The sequence below is a fragment of the Oratosquilla oratoria genome, chromosome 8 (assembly GCF_046742065.1).
Source record: "Oratosquilla oratoria isolate Oo_2021 chromosome 8, ASM4674206v1, whole genome shotgun sequence".
NCBI classification, from domain to species: Eukaryota; Metazoa; Arthropoda; class Malacostraca; order Stomatopoda; family Squillidae; genus Oratosquilla; species Oratosquilla oratoria.
Window position 1 is genome coordinate 78,225,279 of NC_134784.1, and position 20,836 is coordinate 78,246,114.

Genomic DNA, 20,836 nt, shown 5'->3' on the forward strand with positions numbered 1-20,836 from the left:
ATATAGGACTATTATAGCTTATAGCATGATAGGACACCAAATATTTTTCAAGGTAGCAGACCTCCATATTGCACATGAATTTTCAGAGATGAATATATAATAAGTTCATTCTGTAGCCAAGTGATATGACTAGATAGTGATTTTGAGGTTGCCTGAGGGTTGTGTGAAAAATTTAATTTCTTTGCAGTAACAGAATTCCTTCAGGGTGTTACTAAATTTTACTCAGCATTCCACCTTTGTTCTCTTCATTTTCAAGAGAAAATATTTCTATAATGAATGATAAATAATTTGTGTTTAGTGATTTTGTAACACTGTTTGAATAGTACAATATTTGTTATAAGATTTCCATATTTAATAACAGTAAGTAATCCTAATTCCCTCTGAATAAATCTGTGTATGGTGCAGTAACTGAAAAATTATGTTTTTGATTTCTTGATGCACTGGTGACATCGGTAGTAGTTTCAGGTTGGTTGAATGAGCAAAATGTCATTATCAAGTTAATCCCAAATTACTCTCATAACCTTTACTACTACTGCCCTTAAAGACTATTATCTCTGAATTATTCAATTTGATCAAATTATAACTATGAATGCTTCTATATCCATTTTGAATTACAGTACATGTTTTAATGAAACAACCATTAACATAGTATATGTAACATCTAGAATGGCAGATATGCAGTCATTTCTCCTCTTAACTTTTGTGTTAGCCTATTCAGTTCCTCCCATAATTAATGTGATTATATTTTCTAATGAGCTGTCTGATATGCCATACAATGTCATTATCAAGTTAATCCCAAATTACTCTCATAACATTTACTTCTACTGCCCTTGAAGACTATTATCTCTGAATTATTCAATTTGATCAAACTATAACTATGAATGCTTCTGTATCCATTTTGAATTACAGTACATGTTTTAATGAAACAACCATTAACATAGTATATGTAACATCTAGAATGGCAGATATACAGTCATTTCTCTTCTTAACTTTTGTGTTAGCCTATTCAGTTCCTCCCATAATTAATGTGATTATATTTTCTAATGACCTGTCTGATATGCCATACAATGTCATTCTCTTTTCCTTTATTATGTGTTTTCCCTCATGTCATATATTATAACTTTTAGTTCTAGTCTCTTAGTATATACCCATTCATATTCCATTTTGTGTGGTTCTAGTATTTTCCATACATTACTCAGTGATATACTTCAAAACATGTCTCTTACTCTTAGATTATTTGTTAAAGTTCCTTTATTTATAACAGGGACATCTCATTTCTCTCTTTTTTTTTTAACATAATTTCATGTTCAGCAATTTTTGTGTAAGCTACCAGATATATTTTGTATGTCATCTATTCATCATGTTCTCTTTGTTTTACTTTTCCTTACTTTCAAAATTGAGATACATCATTCATTTCTCAGAGTAGACAATGGCATAAGAGCTATAAGCATTTCCCCCAGAAGTATATATTATTGTAACCATCATGTAATTCAGAGGAAAATCTTGTCCTGTTGCTGTACTTGCTGTCATCTTCATGTCTTATGTAATGTAATTTTCCATCCCTTCTTCTTTATGTTTTATGCAAGATGCAGTCCTACTTTTTGTAATTAGTTCTCTACTGTTCTCAGTAGAACTTGCACTCACTCCACACATCATATTCAAAGTATAGGTATTCCCTGGACACACATCCTAATCAGCTACACATTATCCTCACATTTCCATTGGATTAACATCCCCAACTTTTTTTCCTATGCATATCTGTATTCTCCTTTCCTTTCTGATTGTTTATACAATCCATCTTCATCAGCAGTATATTCTATCCATTCCACATTGTGTTTGTAGTCGCCTTGCCTTTCCTAGTAAATAGAAAATATATACATGCATTTAAGTGTGGCTAAGATTCTTATACCCTCTTATTGTTATCCTATGTTTGCTCTTTCTCTTATGTGGTCATCAGTTGTATGCACATGCACAATTCTTTCTTCTCTTGTGCAAGTAATATTCTGATAACATTTATAGGGCAGTAGTCCTTTACTGTTGTTTGAGTTGTTTGTGGCATTTCTGTGTTGTATATATTTTGTTCATTTTGTCTATGTGTAGGTTATATTTCTTCTTGCCTGTTTGAATTGGGTTCCTCTCTTGTTTCCTTCACAACTGAGGTGGGGAGTTAAAGGATTATAAAAGGTTGTGAAAATGAGTATATGGGGAGTATGTTTAGAGTATATATGCATGTATGTATATATATATATATATATATATATATATATATATATATATATATATATATATATATATATATATATATATATATATACATATCACAACTAACACCACAATCGGACAAAAGAAAGAGTTGAGTAAGCAAAACTAAATATTTCAATTGCTAACTGCAATCCTCTTCAATTAGCAATCAAAATATGTAGTTTTGCTTACTCAAATATTCTCATCCAACTGTGGTGTTAGTTATGATTTACAAATGTGTTACCACATTTCTCACCAGTGATATACATATATGTATATACATATATACATATATATATATATATATATATATATATATATCTAGCTATATATATATATACATATATATATGTATATATATGTATATGTATGTATATATATATATATATATATATATATATACATATATATATATATATACATATATATATAAATATATATACATATATATATATATACATATATATATATCGGTATGTATATATATATATATATATATAGATATATAGATATGTGTATATATATATATAGGTATACATATATAATACATATATATATATAGGTATACATATATAATACATATATATATATATATATGTATACAGATATACATATATATTTATATATACATATATATATATATATATATATATATATATATACATATATATATATATATATATATATATATATATATATGTTGGTACATTATGACAAGTTGATGAAGGTGGAAAAAGAAGTCACGGGTCTAGTTCCGAGTTACTGAGTTTATTCCTGACCGGTTTCGCTCTATGCTTCTTCTGAAGAAGCATAGAGCGAAACCGTCAGGAATAAACTCAGTAACTCGGAACTAGACCCGTGACTTCTTTTTCCACCTTCATATATATATATACCAGTATATAATATATATATATATATTATATATATATATATGTATACATATATAATATATATATATATATATGTATATATATATATATATATATATATATATATATATATATATATATATATATATATATATATATATATATATATATGCATGCATAAGTAACCACCAGGAAAAATAAACTAACGAAACAGCGCTTTCGTATAATTACATCTTCAGTGCTAATACAAAGAAGGAATTATATAATTCCTTCTTTGTATTAGCACTGAAGATGTAAATTATATGAAAGCACTGGTTTGTTAGCTTATTTTTCCTGGTGGTTACTCATGCATTTGTGAACACACATTCTTAGATTGCATATACAGTATATATATATATATATATATATATATATATATATATATATATATATATATATATGTATATATATGTATGTCTATATATGATATATATATATATATATATATATATATATATATAATGTCTGTATGTGTGTGTGTGTGTGTACATGACACCATTATATGAGCTATATATGTCTGTTATCTTGTAAAAATTTATTCATTTCTCATGTTTCACTTCCATGTATCTTTATGATATACATACTTATGTATATGGTGCATGATTTTGTATTATTTTTATGTTTGTTGGTATAATGTTTTCTTCATTATTTTGTACATACATTCTCGTCATCTTTCAAGGTACCTTGTCTTCCTCATGCTCTCCTATTTTTTCATGCCGTATTGTTCCCTGCATTGTTAAAAATTCAGACTTTCTCACATCAGATAGACCAATTCTTTAATTTTTACTTTTTCTTTTCTTTCTTTCATAATTTCATTGGTCTTATTTACTCACACATACAGGACCCAGTGAGCAGTGCTTCTTTCCTGTATATTACAATTAGGTAAAATACAACTAGGTAAATACATACATAAATGATAGGAGAGTTTTAGGAGGTCATGAGAACAAATTAAAGACTGAATGTCTAAAGTATGTGAAGAAGTACAGTTTCCATATGTATGCATAAATACTTGGAATAGCTTACAAGGCATAACCCAAGCTGGAACAATATATGAATTCAAAGCTAGATATAATTATTGGAAATCAATGATATAGAATACAAGTACGTTGGAACTGTTAGGAAAGATATGATAAATTGGAGAGTAAAAGATGGGACCCAGTGTGCATTGCTCCTTACCTGTATATTAGAATTCGGTAACTACACACATACAATTATTTAATAGAACATGTACACAGGCAAAAAAAAAAAAGGACAAAGCTTAGGTGAGGTGACTAAAAGGAAAAAATGTCAATGAATACAAAAGAGATATGAATATTCAAGAATATGGAGAGAAGAAGAAAAGAACTTTGAAAAGGATGTAGTTGACAAATCAAAGACAAACCAAAACTACTTAAAAAAAATTGTAAATGGTAAACTGAAACACAGATTAGGAATATCCAGATTGAAAGTTAAAAGAGTTATATATGAGGATCCAAGAAACACAGACAAAAATAATGAATAAAAACTTTCAGGGATGAAGAGTATGAGAGAAAAAAGAATGGAGAGAATGTAAACATTATGAATGACATAAAATTGAGAATGGAAGAAGTGCTTAGATTGTTAGAAAGACTGGAAACAGAGAAGTCTTCAGGAACTGATGAAATATCAAATTGGGTATTAAGTGGATTCAGATTATATGAAGAAGACTAGAAAAAATAATAAACAAAAGAATTGTGTATGAAGGAGAGAAGGAATATTTTTTTCTACATTTTATGAGAAAGAATTGGGTGGTGACAACTTAAGATATGAGAGCAGTGATCTAAACTAAGCTGCTTGTGAAGAACACATTTCACACATTGGGTTCACAGGAGAGAAACAATTTGTTAAAGAGGTTATTTATATCATGAAACAATTATTACATGATGTGTGATGATGGATGAAACAAAAAATAGGGAAAATATTCTATAAAGAAGTGCACAGAATGAAAAGAACTTGATTATATCTATATTGGAGTGTTTAGTGGAAGATTCAGGAAACTACATTATTGGTAAAGTCCAGGAAGAGGATGAAGCTGGTAAATTCATTCTAATTAATTGTTGCTTTGAGTTTCACTAGTTGGAAGCCCATAGCCATATAGTGGCTGGCAATGGTCCTCAGAATTTCCCACATATCTCAATGGAAACAAACTTTAGATTGTTGTCTATGGTTGATTAATGTATTTACCTAGTTGTATTTTACGGGATGAGAGCTATGCTCGTAGTGACCCATTTTCGTATCTCTCTGCATCCAGTTTATTCATAAAATTGTGTATAGTTTTGGCACTCACTGTTTCTCCATTTAGTTTGTTCCAGTCATCAATCACTCTATGTCACCAGCTGAGAGGAGTGGAGAAGAAGGAAACATTTGTTGGTTGTCAGCTCATGTGTGGAAAAAGTGTAAGAAATGTAATTCAAGTTCATAGAAAGAGATCTTGATCCCAGTCCAGAAACCAAATATCAAACCCTCAGGGCATCTCCTGATGGAGATGAGTGGATTGACAGGTTTTGAAAATGGGCAACTTTTCTGTCAATCATGAAAGACTATGTAGGTATCTGTCATTAACCCATGAAGCTGGTAAAATCTGTTGGGGTTGTCTCTCAAGTTTTGAAGACTTATCTCAGAATGTGAATCTAATTTTTGTTGAAATCCAAGAGTTGAACAAAATAATTTTGTGTTACTCTTGATACCTCCTTGCCTATATTAGTGTTATATTATTGAGAACCCAGGACAGATACCTGCAAGTGGTGGCCCAGTAAAATAGATTAAGAGTATCATCTTCTTGCCACCCTTCTTCAAAATCCATCAACACCTTCATTCTTATCCGGAGGTACAGACCCAAAGAGCCTGGTGATTGGTCTCTGCACCAGGCCCAAGATCGCTGTCAAGTTCAACTATATTTTCTCCTTTTCACTTAAAGAGAGCTGACAACTAGTTACTTTTTCCATCCTCTTGCTATTATAAGCCAGTGGCATAGAAGCAGTTCAATAATAATATTACATGGACAGCAGTCCAATATTTCTTCCCCAAGAGATTTATAAGAGGGCTCAAGGACTTTTGTTAACCACTATTGATTATATTATAGATTTCCAATCAGTGAAACTCAGTGCAACTAATTTATTCATCTTAGATTATCACCATATTAAAGTTTGTGAAGAACTTTCTATATAACTTCTTTTTATATTTTTTCTTTCTTTTTTTCTTTTTCTCCATCTAACATAATCCTCATTATGTTTACAGTTATTATTTTTTCTACAATATTTGCTTTAATGTAATTTCACTGTACATTTAATGTTTGGATATGTGCTTAGACTTCTAATTATATAGTATAAATATTTTAGTGATCCTTACATTTCTTCATCCCTTCTTACTATTTCTGCATTTGTATTTCCATCAGAATTAAAGAGTTAATTTTGTTTATTGATGTTTGAATTATGGTTTTCCTTTTTCACAAAATTGCAAAACTATGCTTGCTTTCATTTATTACATGATATACTGCTGTCTTTTCCATTGACACTATGCCAATTAATGGATGCTTTTCTCTGTCTGATCTTTGCTGTTTGGTTTCTGCACTCATCTTTTACATATTGATCCAGATCTTTTATATCTGTGTGGTAGTGTCCTTATCGTCCTCCCAGATACTTTTGTGAACTTACCATACCAAATACATATGTACAAATAATGCATATATATATATATATATATATATATATATATATATATATATATATATATATATATATATATATATATATATATATATATATATATATTGGGCCACTAGTTTATGCTGGCAGGGATATATATGTATATATATGTATATATATATATATATATATATATATATATATATATATATATATCCATATATCCATATATCCATGCTATGTATCTTCAGAATCTATCAACATCACTTCTACACTGTAAGGCTGACATGTCTCTGTCAATTTTAAATGTATAATATTCCCTTCACCTTTTCACATAAGGAGAGCTAACAGTTGATGACTGCTGTCCTCCTACTACTAAAAAATGGTGAAATAGGAGCAGGCTCACATTAATTAAGCACAGATACCAGTCCAACATTCAAGTATAATAATAGTCCAACATTTCTTCCCATGGGGCCAGAGGACTGTTGACAGTCACTGCTGTAATACTGTAGGTTTCCAGTAAATGAAACTTGAATAATTTATTGTAGAGATTGTGCTCACAAGTCATGCACATGCTTTGTTCTAGATACAATATATATAACTAGTGAATCATGGGATTCACAATACTATATGTGTTTACACATTAGATGCAACCACCACTCAGAAGTCACTGAACACACCCCACACCAGCAATCCCTAGACAGTATCACAGTGTTTCTTCCCTGAGGGATATGTAGGCCTGCCCAGTGGTCATTACTAGTTACCTGGTAGCCATGGGTTTCCTACAGAAGAGGTATGGGACAACAGATTGAATGATTGCTCATACTAATATTTGTGTAGGTCACCCTTTTCTTTCCTTAATTCTATTTTCAACAGAGAAATTTCTTAAAGTATTTCACAATTTCAAATATAGTTTAAGGAATATTAAGGCTTGAAATCTGAAGGTACTAGAAAACACTGCATTAAAAGGTCTTTTATTTTAGTACGAGATATTATCACTGTCATGACAGAACTGCCATATGCATCTTTGAAATAATGTGTGTTGGTTCATGCTTACTACTGATGCCCCTCATGTTTAATTAACTAATTTTATATAATTTTCCAGCTGCTATGGTTTATGTAGCAATGGTGTTATTGTGGTAGTGCTGGTTTTATCTTCTTAATTCATCATTTAGATTAAGAAGAGTGTCTTTGTTGGTATTACTGCAAACACATTAACATCTCCATTGCTATTGCAGCTACCACAGTTTATACCATGATTACTTGCTTCATTCATCATACTGGTGGCCAACTGCACCATAGCTCACTCCTCTTTTAAGTTACATTAAAATTTTATTGCCATATCAGAAGGGTTATATTGATTTGGGGTATTACAGACGTACTTGGGAACCATGCTGATCATTCAAGCACAATAATAGTAGAAAGACAGACACATGTGAATTAACATTATTGTTTGTTGGTGAAATTGGAACATGATGCCAGCAACAAATGGTGGTGGGATTATGGGAAAACTTGCTGAGAGGTGTCAAATATTTTGTTTAAAACAATAACTTGCAGCAGGATAAACCATCAGTAAAAATAAAATAAACATGGAAAGATGTGTGTTTATTTCAATCATAATGAAATAAACATTCTTTTGGCACACATTGGTTTGTAGTACCTTTGGTTTTCATGTTTCGGCATTTCTTAAACACTTTAAAGTATGTGATAGTTTAAGAAGTTCTCTGTTTAAAATAGTAGTCATAGGGGATGGGAAATAATGATCTACATAAAAGCCAGTACAAGATTCATTAATTGCACAATGCAATGTTTTGCTTGTTAGAGCTTTATCAAGTACATAAACATAGTCAACAGATGAATATAAATAATGTAATCTTTCAAGGGACAGGGAGGAATGTAGCCAGAGCAGACAGAAGACATTTACCCACTCTGTGTCAGATGAAGAATTCCCCTTCCCCTCACTTTCTTCTTCTTTTTCTTCTTCTCAAATCCTTTGCCTTCATCCTCCAGCAAGGTGGACAAGTGCCCTCTGTCTTCTCTTGCCAAATTTAAGCCCACAAAATGGACAAGTGTAGCATATCAGCTTCCTCCCACCATCCCTCCAGGGATTACAGTATACTCAGAATTTGTTAACTATGTCTATATAGCTACTTGATAAAGCTCTAATAAGCAAACTTTTGTACCTGGAGTAAAGGTTTCATTCTGCCATGGTGTTTTCCTGATATTTTTGTTAACATTTACCCCTTTCATACAATTGCTCAGATGATATCTACAACAAAGCATACACAAAACTCATGCATTCTCCAAATTCCTCTAGATGTCAGCCATACAGAAAAGTCCTTCTCACTTCAAACAAAAACCACACTAGCACAATTGTAACCAAGCCACCATCCAGCATAAACACAATACCTACAAATAATAATTCTGACCATAGAAGAAAACTTCCTTAGATTCAATGACCAAGCAGAAGATTTGAAACACCTCATCCTACATTTACCTGTCCTAGCCTTACCCAGACAAGAACACAATATCTCTCCCTTGAGTGCTTGTGCGCCAATCTAGTGGCTCTTGCTGATTTCCTGAGAGCCATGGTTCTCCTGTAAGAGAAACTTGGACAACAGATTTATATTTGTATGTGTACACACATACAGAATTTGTGGCTAGGTAGGATGAAAAATTAGACAATGGGAGATGGGACCCAATGAGCATTGCTCCTTACCTGTATACTACAATTAGAAAAAAAAATTAGGTAAATACATGCATATGCCTATACTTAGGTAAAATGTATATATATATATATATATATATATATATATATATATATATATATATATATATATATATATATATATATATATATATATATATATATATACACATATATATATGTATATATATATACATGTATTGTGTGGGTGTACATAGATACATATGTTTTGTATGGAAACTGGTACACCAAGTCATAATATTCTCTGAAGAAAGTATAGGATGAAGTACTTTTGATAACTGCATTTACTAACATGGTCAGCACATTTACAAGCATGTCTGCTCTTGCATGATGCTTTATTAATTTATAAAAGAAATTCACAATTCTCATATTGCATGATACTTTTTAATACAATACCATTTTGTTTGATACTATACTAATTTTTATGGAAATATTTTATGAACAATGATTTTGCTGAATTATTAAATATGATGGAAATCATAACTTATTACTGAAAAGTAGTTTTTAATTTTTCTACCTTCATTCATTTAATTTAAATGGTATCTATTTTTCATGTGTTTTGGACACCCCAGGTCAAAATACATATACCTGATTAATGCATGGCAATTTTTTCATAGAAAGTCACATTTAATGTAATACAATACATTTGTTTTATTATTAACATGATTTATTTACTCATTAGCCAGATAAAATATAAACTACTTTTCTGATCTTTCATTTCTATTGTTCCTAAGATTTCACATTGACTACAGTAGAATTTGAATTGGTATTGATAAAATTTAAATAATGGTGTATTTGAAATTTAAATAAACTAGTAGATGTAAGTACCTTGGATACTTATATTGTTCTGTGACAATACAGGTGGAATCAGCTGGATGTGATCATTGTCATCTTGTCCGTGGTGGGTATTATCTTGGAAGAAATGAAGAGTGATCTCATTCCCATCAACCCTACTATCATTCGAGTCATGCGAGTCCTTAGGATTGCAAGAGGTAAATCCTGATTTTTATTTTCATGCCTAATTTGACACATCACTTGGCCACAGTATAGATTTACAATTTTCAATATAAGTTGCTGATTCAGTAATATATAAAACCATACATGTATTTGAAGCTAGTTATGATAATTTTTAGAGTAAGAGGTAGGGCCCCACAAGCATTGCTACTTTCCTGTATACTACAGTTTCATAAATACAATTAGCTAAATACAACACAGACAATTGTCCAATGTTTCTTTGCAGAGAAATCTGTGGGAGAGTTGAAGGACTATTGCCAGCCAGTTTAGGGTTGTGTTTCTATTCTGTGAAACATGAGGCGCTAATTAATTTTTGTGTTATGATGTATCAATCCTATAATGAAAGGGGAATAGAGACACAAAAACCTGAAAATATTTTAGTCATCACACTCTTTTGAATTTACTCCCATGGAATTTTACCCCTCACACTCTTAGCTATATAATCACATTTCCTACATTTTTAACTTCCTGTACCAGAAATACTCCCTAGTGATCCCATACATGTATTTGAAGCTAGGTATGATAAATTTTAGAGTAAGAGGTAGGGCCCCACAAGAAATAAAATGCAAATGATATGTCATTTATAGTGTTATTATAGTTCGAAATATGTACTTAACCCTAAGTATTTGTTTTTCATTTACTGTATATCCAAAATATTGTATATTCAGTTGATTTTAATTTTATAAGCCAATTCTCCTATTTCTATCTATTTGTTTAAACAGATAGAAGGACTACAGTTTAATATATTACTCATAATTTTCCTTTTTTCATGTCACAGTGCTAAAACTGTTGAAGATGGCTAAGGGAATCCGCGCATTACTGGATACAGTTATGCAAGCCCTTCCACAAGTTGGCAACCTTGGTCTTCTCTTCTTCCTCCTTTTCTTCATTTTTGCAGCTCTTGGGGTTGAACTCTTTGGAAGATTAGGTGAGTATAGAGCATTTGAATTTACTTTGTCATGTCATTTAAATGTCTTAACCTTTTCTATAGTAGATGATTGTAAGATATTCTGTTTTAAAGCTCATATTGTCATTTATTTGTTTATTCATTTGTTATTTTCTTTATTAATTTGTTCAATATTTCATTGTCCAAAAATGTGTGCTAGATCAGAAAATGAAGTAGTAGTTCCCCTAAGATAAAGATCCAGAGGAGAAAGAATTAGAAGGATTAGAAATGGCCTAAACAATATAGATGGACTGATATTAGAAAAAATAGAAATAAATGGTAATGTAAAGGAGAGAGGACGAGCCATGATGTAATTTGTCAAAACTAAAGTCAATGGAAATACTGATGTTCAGATGGGAGATGAGAAACATAACATGGAGAAGGGACAGAAGAGGAAAAATAGGAGGTTGTGTGATGATGCATGCTTCTTTTCTTCCACTAGCACCTTCATTTTTTCATCCCACCATCCTTCTCCGCTCATTTTCCTTGTTCCTGACATATGAACAAAGACTGGCCAAACTGGAATTGCCAACCCTGGAACAAAGAAGAGAATGAGGGGACCTAATAACTATCTACAGAATTATGAAAGGAAAAGAATGCCTTGATAGAGAGGACTTATTAAAGCGGGACAGAGGAAAAACAAGAGGACATGCAATGACACTCAAAAAGGATAACTATAGGAGAGACCTGAAAAAGAACAGCTTCCCACACAGAGTGATAGATATATGGAACAATTTGGATGAAGAAATAGTGTGTGCAAACACAATACAACAATTTAAGAACAAATTTGATCTTGCGAGATACAAAAACGGGTCACCAAATTCATGTATTGTTTTTGCACACACACTACTTTCTCATCTAACTTGTTCCAACTGTCTATTACTCGGTGAGGAAAGCTGTTCTTTTTCAGATCTCTTCTATAGCTGTCTTTCTTGATTTTCTTTCCGTGTCCTCTTGTATTTCTATCATCCCATTTTATTAGATCCTCTCTATCAATAATTTCTATGCCTTTCATGATTCTGTAAATAGTTATCAAATCTCCTCTCTCTCTTCTTTGCTGTAGTGTCTGTAGATCAAGTTTTGCTAGTCTCTCTTCATATGATAGTTTTGAGAGTGTTGGTGCCAATTTTGTAATTGCTCTTTGTATTCTTTCAATTTTTTTATACATATTTTTGTACTTGGTGACCACATCGTTGCTGCATATTCCAATCTTGGTCTTATCAGAGTGATTAGTATTTTCTTCACCATTTCTTCATCCAGGTATGTAAATGCCACTTTGATTGTTCTTATTAAATTATAAGTTTCACCAAAAATCTTATTTATTTGTTTCTCAGGTGACATATTATTCATAACAATGACTCCCAGGTCCTTCTCATTTTCAACCTTTTTTTATACTTTCTTCTCCCAATTTATATGATCCTGTTATTCTGTTTTTGCTTTTTTCAAATTCCATTATACTACACTTTTTAGTATTGAACTCCATCTTCCACTTCTTACTCCATTCCTATACTTTATTTAGATCACTCTGTAGTGATTCACAATCTTCTTCTGTGTTTACTTTCTTTAATAGTTTTGCATCATCTGCAAAGAAGCTCATATAACTTTCATGTGTGTGTGTGTGTATTTACCTAGTTGTATTTTACAGGAAAGGGAGCTATACTCATGGTGTCCCGTCTTTATATCTCGTTTTATCTAGGCTGTTTTTAAATTCATGTATTGTTTTTGCACACACCACATTTTCATCTAACTTGTTCCAAATGTCTATTACCCTGTGGGGAAAGCTGTTCTTTTTCAGTTCTCTTCTATAACTGTCTTTCTTGATTTTCTTTCCCTGTCCTCTTGTATCTCTACTATCCCATTTTATTATATCCTCTCTATCAATAGTTTCTATGCCTTTCATGATTCTATAAATAGTTGTCAAGTCTTCTCTCTCACTTCTTTGCTCTAATATCTGTAGCTCAAGTTTTGCCAGTATTTCCTCATATGACAGTTCTGAGAGTGTTGGTGCCAATTTCGTAATTGTTCTTTGTATTCTATCAAGTTTTGTTTTACATTTTTTTGTACTTGGTGACCACGTCGTCGCTGCATACTTCAATCTTGGTCTTATCAAAGTGACTAGTATTTTCTTCACCATTTATTCGTCCAGGTATGTAAATGCCACTTTGATTGTTCTTATTGAATTATAAGTTTCTCCAAAAATTTTGTTTATATGTTTCTCAGGGGACATATTATTCATAATAATGACTCCCAGGTCCTTCTCATTTTTTACTTTTTTAATTTCTTCCTCTCCCAATTTATATGATCCCACTATTCTTGTTTTGCTTCTTCTAAATTCCATTATACTACACTTCTTAATATTGAACTCCATCTTCCACTTCCTACTCCATTCCCATACTTTATTGAGATCACTCTGCAGCGACTCACAATCTTCTACAGTGTTCACTTTTTTTCAACAATTTTGCATAATCTGCAAAGAAACTCATATAACTTTCAATTCCTTTATCCATATCATTAATATATATAGCAAACATTATTAGGGCCAAAACTGTTCCTTGTGGAACTCCACTAATCACCTCATCCATATTTATATATGCCACCTTTAATTTTTTCTTTTCTTCTTTTTTTTTTGGTTTATGTTTCCATTTTTCTGGTGTATAATTTTCTCGGTCTCAGATCCAGCACTCCCCCCCCCAAAATATAAAGACTAATTTTTTTCCGTCTCCGTTCTTTTCTGGGTTTTTCCCTTGGTTTCATTTCTCATTTCCCTATCTTTCTCTATTTCCTCTTCATTCATTTCCTCTTTTATCCACACATTTTTGTATTTTCACTGCTAGTTTTGCTGCTTTTGATAGTATTTCTTCTGCTATCATTTGAGTTTTTAGTTTGATTTTCATTGGTCTGTGTTTTTTTTTCTTTTGAGTATGTACCCATTCTGTGTACGTCATTGATTTCCTTATCTAGATTTTGTCCCTTGTCTTGAACTGCTTTTAGTATCTCCTTTGCAATTTCTTTCTCTTCTTTTTCTCTGTGGTATTTGTGTAGGGGTTGTGTAGATCGGATCTTTGTGGTAAGACAGATATGTGAGAAAGCTATAGGAAAGGGGAAGGATGTTTTTTGGGCTTTTATGGATCTGGAAAAGGCTTACAATAGGGTAGACAGAAAGGCTCTGTGGGAGGTTATGCAGATATATGGGATAGGAGGAAAGCTTCTAGGAGCTGTCAAGAGTTTTTATGAGAGTAGTAGAGCTTGTGGCAGGATTAGAAATGGAGAGAGTGAGTGGTTCGAGGTAAAGGTGGGACTTCGTCAAGGATGCGTTATGTCGCCCTGGCTGTTCAACTTATACATGGATGGGGTAGTTCGAGAGGTAAATGCAAGGGTAGTGGGTCAGGGATTGGAGATGGTTAAAGAAATGGAGAAAAGTGGGAGGTGAGCCAGCTGTTGTTTGCTGACGACACTGCGCTTGTGGCAGGATCGGAGGAGGGACTGAGGAAGTTGGTGACAGAGTTTGGGAGAGTATGTGATAGAAGAAAGCTAAAGATAAATGTGGGTAAAAGTAAGGTGATGAGATGTACAAGGGGTGAAAGTGGCAGTAGACTGGAAGTGAGCATTAAGGGAGAGCGACTGGAGGAAGTGGATAGTTTTAGATACTTGGGTGCAAATGTGGCAGGAAAAGGTGGAGTGAAGATGGAGGTAGAATGTAGATTGAGAGAAGCGAGTAAATGCCTTGGTGGATTGAAGAGTGTAATGAGGAATAGACATTTGGGAATGGATGCTAAGAGGAGACTGTATGAAGGAGTGATTGTACCAACAGCACTGTTTGGGGCAGAAACATGGAACACAAGAGAGGAAGAGAGAAGGAGTTTGAATATGTTTGAGATGAGGTGTCTGAGAAGTATGATGGGGGTTACTAGGCTAGATAGAGTGAGAAATGAGGAGGTGAGGAGAAGAACGGGGGTGGAAAGCGAGTTGGGAGATAGGGTTGATGAAAGAGTATTAGGATGGTTTGGACACATGGAAAGAATGAGTGAAGAAAGACTAGTAAAAGAGGTATGGAAGGCAGATGTGGAGGGAGTGAACATGAGGGGACGTCCTAGAATGAGGTGGATGGATGGGATGAAGGGGGCTTTGGGGAAGAGGGGAATGTCTGTTGAGGAAGGACAGGAGAGGACAGAAGACAGGGGTGAATGGAGAATGGTTGTATATGGATGATGTTGTGATGCATGAGGTGGAATGGGTGGGGGGATGGGGGGTGAGGTAGTATGTGTGAGCAAAATTTGATGCAGCCCAAAGGGATTTCTCCCCGTCTTCTCCTTTTATGCATGGGGGGACGGAGAGTGGGGTCGCCAATTTAATGAAGCGGCCTTGCTGTGGATGTGCTGTGTCTTGCAACACTGCTTCTGACCCAGGGCAGTGGACAAGGTGCAAGGATGACCCGTCATCCAGGAGGTGCTAAGATAAGAGGGAGGGTGGAGGGGTGTGGAGTGTATTCAGGGATGGAATGGGTGGGAATGATGTTATGCCTTTTCCTTTTTGGCTACCTCCCTTGTAAGGGGGAAAAAGCCTTGGTATATGTATGTATGTATTTGTGTACATTGTGTTTTCCACTGATACCGTAAACCACAATGCATTTCTTTTTGTCCACTATATCTCTCACCCAATTTTCCTTTTCTTTGATCACCTTGATCACTGTTTCCTTTGCATTCTCTTCTACCTGCTACTATACTATTTCCTTGAATGAGAGTTTTTGATCTTCACATTCCCTTTTCCATTGATCTTTTATTTCATTCAGATCACTCTCTTTCATTCTTCCATCTTTTCAGTTACTGCTTGCAATTGTTCTTTAACCTCTTTCTTCAGTTCTTCATTTGTATTTCTAACCTCATTTTCCTTTCTTTCATTTTCTCTTTTTATCACACTTAGTTCACTTTTTAGCTCGTTTAATTGTCTTAGTATCACCTCATTAGTTGTACATAAGTTGAATACCTCTAGTTGTAAAGCCTTATGGTCTAATTTTAAATCAATCAATTCATCTGCTAAGTTGCTAATTTCTCAATTCCTTATTGCTCTGCTAATCCTAATATCTCTATCAGTGTCCAAGGTTTTATCTATTATTTCCCCTTGCCTCCGAAATCCTGAGAATAAACCCTCTTTGACATACCTGCTAATTGTCTTTGGAGTATCATTTAGACTTTTTTTTTTTTTTTAACTCCCAATGGGGACTCAATTCTGAATACATCCAATCCTCTCTTGGTTGATTCATTAATCCTTAATTATTCTTTGCTACTTTCCATTTTGTGCTAAAACTATTAATCCAAGAACTGGACTGGATTCATACCTTGCCAGTCCCACAAAAACATATTGTTTCACCCCGAAAATGACAAGGTGTTTTTCCTGTTATAGTAACAAAGCACTAATTCAGAGCTCAGAGCTAGCTGTTGACACCTCCTTCCTCTTCGACTGCTTACGACAGTGTGTATTTACCTAGTTTTATTGTACGGGAAGGGAGCTATGCTCGTGGTGACCCGTCTTTGTATCTTTTAGCATCAATTTTTTTTTTTAAATCTTGAATTGTGTTTGCACACACTGTTTCTTTATCTAGATTATTCCAGATATCCAGCACCCTGTGTGGGAAGCTTTTTTTTTTTCTTTCTATATAGTTATCCTTTTTGAGTTTCTTTTCGTGTCCTCATGTTTTTCCATTGTCACTATTTAGTAAATCATTCCTATCAAGGATTTCCATTCCTTTCATGATTCTATAGATAGTAGATCACTTCTTTCTCTTCTCTACTCCAGTGTTGGTAGTTCCAATTTGGATAATCTTTGTTCATATGTTGATTTGGAAAGAGCTGGTGCCAACTTTGTCATTGCTCTCTGTATTCTTTCTAATTTCTTTATATTCTTTTTAGTACTGGCTGTCCATAGTGTTGCTGCATATTCTAGTTTTGGTCGTATTAATGCAACTAATATTTTTTTTTTATAATTTCTTCATCCAATGAGTCAAATGCCACTTTCATTGACCTTAATAGGTTGAAGGTTTCTCCGACTATTTTGTTGATGTGTTTGTCCGGTGTTATGTCTTTCCTGATTATTACTCCAAGGTCTCTTTCTGAGTTCACTTTTTTTATTTCTTCTTCACAAATTTTATAATTTTTTGGTATTCTGTTTTTACTTTTTCCAAACTCCATTATACTACATTTCTTAATATTGAAGTTCACTTCCCACTTTTGAGTCCATTTCCAGATCTTTTCCAGGTCTAATTGTAATGATTCACAATTCTCCTCTGTTCTTACTTTCTTTAGTATTTTTACATCATCTGTGAAGAAATTCATATAACATTCCACTCCTTCATCCATGTCATTTATATGTATGGCAAACATGATTGGAGCCAGCACCGACCCTTGTTGGACACCACTTATCATTTCTTCCCACTTTGAGTATTTGTCTCTAATTACTATGCTCATTTTTCTCCCAGTCAGGAAATCTTCCATCCATTTTAATAATTCACCTCCAGTGCCACCTATTGATTCTATTTTTCTTATTAATTTCTTGTGTGGTACCTTATCAAATGCTTTTTGTAAGTCTAGATAGGCATAGTCTGCCCATCCATCCCTCTCTTGTATTATTTCTATTAGTCTCGAATAGAAGCAGAGCAGGTTTGTTGTATATGATCTTCCTTGTCTAAATCCAAATTGATTTGGATTCAGTACAGTTTTTTCTTCCAGATGTTTAACCCATCTACTTTTGATCACTTTATCACATATTTTTGCTACTGTTCCTTTTAGCAAATACAGTGTTTAGGAAGAAAGTCAAGCATAAGTACACATGGGAGAGGGTGGTGGATGGAAGGGTGGCAGATAGAGCGTTAATGGACTACCAGGGGTGACCAGAAAGTAATGACAGTCGGACTCGTAGCTGAGAGACTATAAGTGTTGGGGGGGCGGGGAGCAAGGGGCAGCAAGTGTTGCCTGTTGTTACATGTTTGAGCTTGTCGCTGTTTGTCTAGCTTACATTATATCGTTGCACTGTGCAATTGCGTCATTGTTGGTTTGCCTCTCTAACCGGAAACATGGATTTTTTTGAAAGAAGGCTGCAGATTCTACACCTTCACAAGGTGGAAACTCGGGAAAAAAGCAACGGAGATCAGAGAGGAACTGTTGCAAGTTTTTCCTGAGTCTACTCCATCACTGGAAACTGTTTCCCGCTGGATTCGAGCTTTCGCAGCCGGAAAATTGCAGCTAGAAGATGATCATCGTCCTGGCTGCCCTCGGACATCCGTGACCGAAGCAACGACGGTCCGTGCGCGGGCCATCATTGACGAAGATCCAACTGTTACTCTTCGATTCTTATCCTTGGAGCTCGGTGTCAGTTATAGGAGCGCACATGACATCGTGCATGAACACTTAGGGCTGAGGAAGAAGTGTGCTCGATGGATACCTCATTTGCTTACGGAAGAGCAGAAGAGCGAACGGGTGCGGATTTGTCGTCTATGGCTGGCTGAATTCGAGCCAAATGGTCCGAAACGGTTCTCAGATGTAGCTACCGAAGATGAGTGTTGGATTTCTTTCTTCACCACCAGAGACAAGCAGTCTAACATGGTGTGGTTGAGTGATGAAGAACCTCGACCTCAGATTCTGAAGGAAGGATTTCGCAGCAGGAAGCGCCTTTTCACACATCTTCAATTCACAAGGACCAATGTGCGTGGATGTAATGCCTCAACAGTGTACTATCACAGCCCAGTACTACACTGATCACGTCCTTCCTCGAGTCCTGGAATATCAGGCCAAGACTGCACCAACCCGTCGCCGATCGCGCCTTTTGCTGCACCATGACAATGCTGCCCCCCACAAAGCTCGCCTCACTGTGCAGTTCCTGGAGCAGCAGGGGATCACACTTCTCCCCCACCCACCCTACTCGCCTGACCTTGCTCCCTGAGATTTTTGGTTGTTTCCAAAGATCAAGGGTGCGATCGCAGGGAAGCTGTTTCATCGCATCCAAGATCTGGCGCGAGCAGTCAATTCAGAGCTACGAGGTATATCGGCTTCTGAGTACCGTGAGTGCTTCATGAAGTGGCGAAAGAGGATGGAACGTTGCATAGAGGCAGGAGGGGAGTACTTTGAAGGAATGTAGGCCACTATTTGGATTTACCTCTGTACCGTGAAAATATATGGTATCACTGTCATTACTTTTGGATCACCCCTCGTATATAGTGGTGACCAGGAGTATGGTAGGAAGAGTTAAGGATGTACATGTTCTAAGGGGAGAGAGTGGGGGAATATCAGATAATTTTCTGGTGGAAGGTAAATTGAGAGTGGAGAATAGGTGAAGAAAGAGGAAAAGGGCAGAAGGTAGGGAGGTACTTAAAGTGAGCTGGTTCAATGACAAAGAAAAGGAGAATGAGTATAAGAAGAAGCAGAGAGAGGAGTGGGAGGGTGTAAAGGATAGAGTAGAACTAGGAGTGGAGGAGGAAAGGGGATGGTTCAAGGAGGGAGTCATAAGGTGTGCAAAAATGGTGTGTGGAATAAGGAGGGCAGGAGGAAATGGAAGGAAGGGTAGTGAATGGTGGGATGAGGAAGCAAAGAAGGGTGTAGAAGAGAATAAACAGGCATTCAGAGATTGACTACAAATTAGGAAGATGGAATTGTATGAGAGGTACAAAGTAAAGAGAAGGAAAGTTAAGCATAAGATAGAGGAAGCAAAGAGGAGAGCAGATGTGAAATGGGGTAAGAGTATGACAGAAAATTTTGAGAGTAATAAGATGTTTTGGAAAGAAATTAAAAGAGGAAGAGGAGTCAAATCAAGTAGAGAAGAAAAGGTAAAAGGGGCAGATGGAGAGATGATAATGGAAGAGAGGGCAGTGAGAGGAAGGTGGGCAGAGTATTTTAGGGAGTTGCTAAATGTGAAGGAGGATAGGGAGGGAAAGGTAGTTGCAGTGGGAAGCACTAAGAAAATGAGAGTGATGAGTGAGGAAAATGGAGGAAAAATAGGGAAAGATGAAGTGAAAGCAGCTGTTATGATGAGAGCAGGTAAGGCACCTGAGTTGGATGGATGTCATGCAGAATGTCGGAAGAAAGGAGGTAGAGTTATGGTGGACTGGCTGGTGAGGTTATATAATGTTTGTTTAAGAGAGGGTAGAATACCGGAGGACTGGAGGAGTGCCTGTATCATTCCACTTTACAAGGGAAAGAGGGACAAGTGTGAGTGTAGTAGTTTCAGAGGGATCAGCTTGTTGAAAGTAGGTGGGAAGGCTTATGGGAGGGTCTTGATTGAGAGGATTACGAGAGGAAGAGAGGGAGTAATGGGACCTTTTGCAGTGAGTGTTTTGATACCAGACACCGCC

General features: G+C 34.8%; 1 protein-coding gene across 16 annotated transcripts in view; it reads left to right on the forward strand.

The window, feature by feature from the left end:
- Window positions 1-20,836, forward strand: part of Ca-alpha1T (Ca[2+]-channel protein alpha[[1]] subunit T) — a 448,394-nt gene that overhangs the window by 354,329 nt on the left and 73,229 nt on the right. For all 16 annotated transcript variants that reach the window (XM_076189508.1, XM_076189521.1, XM_076189510.1 and 13 more), the window contains 2 exons: window positions 10,401-10,531; window positions 11,332-11,481. In XM_076189508.1, the coding sequence (XP_076045623.1) occupies window positions 10,401-10,531; window positions 11,332-11,481 (281 nt within the window). The remainder of the gene's footprint in view (window positions 1-10,400; window positions 10,532-11,331; window positions 11,482-20,836) is intronic.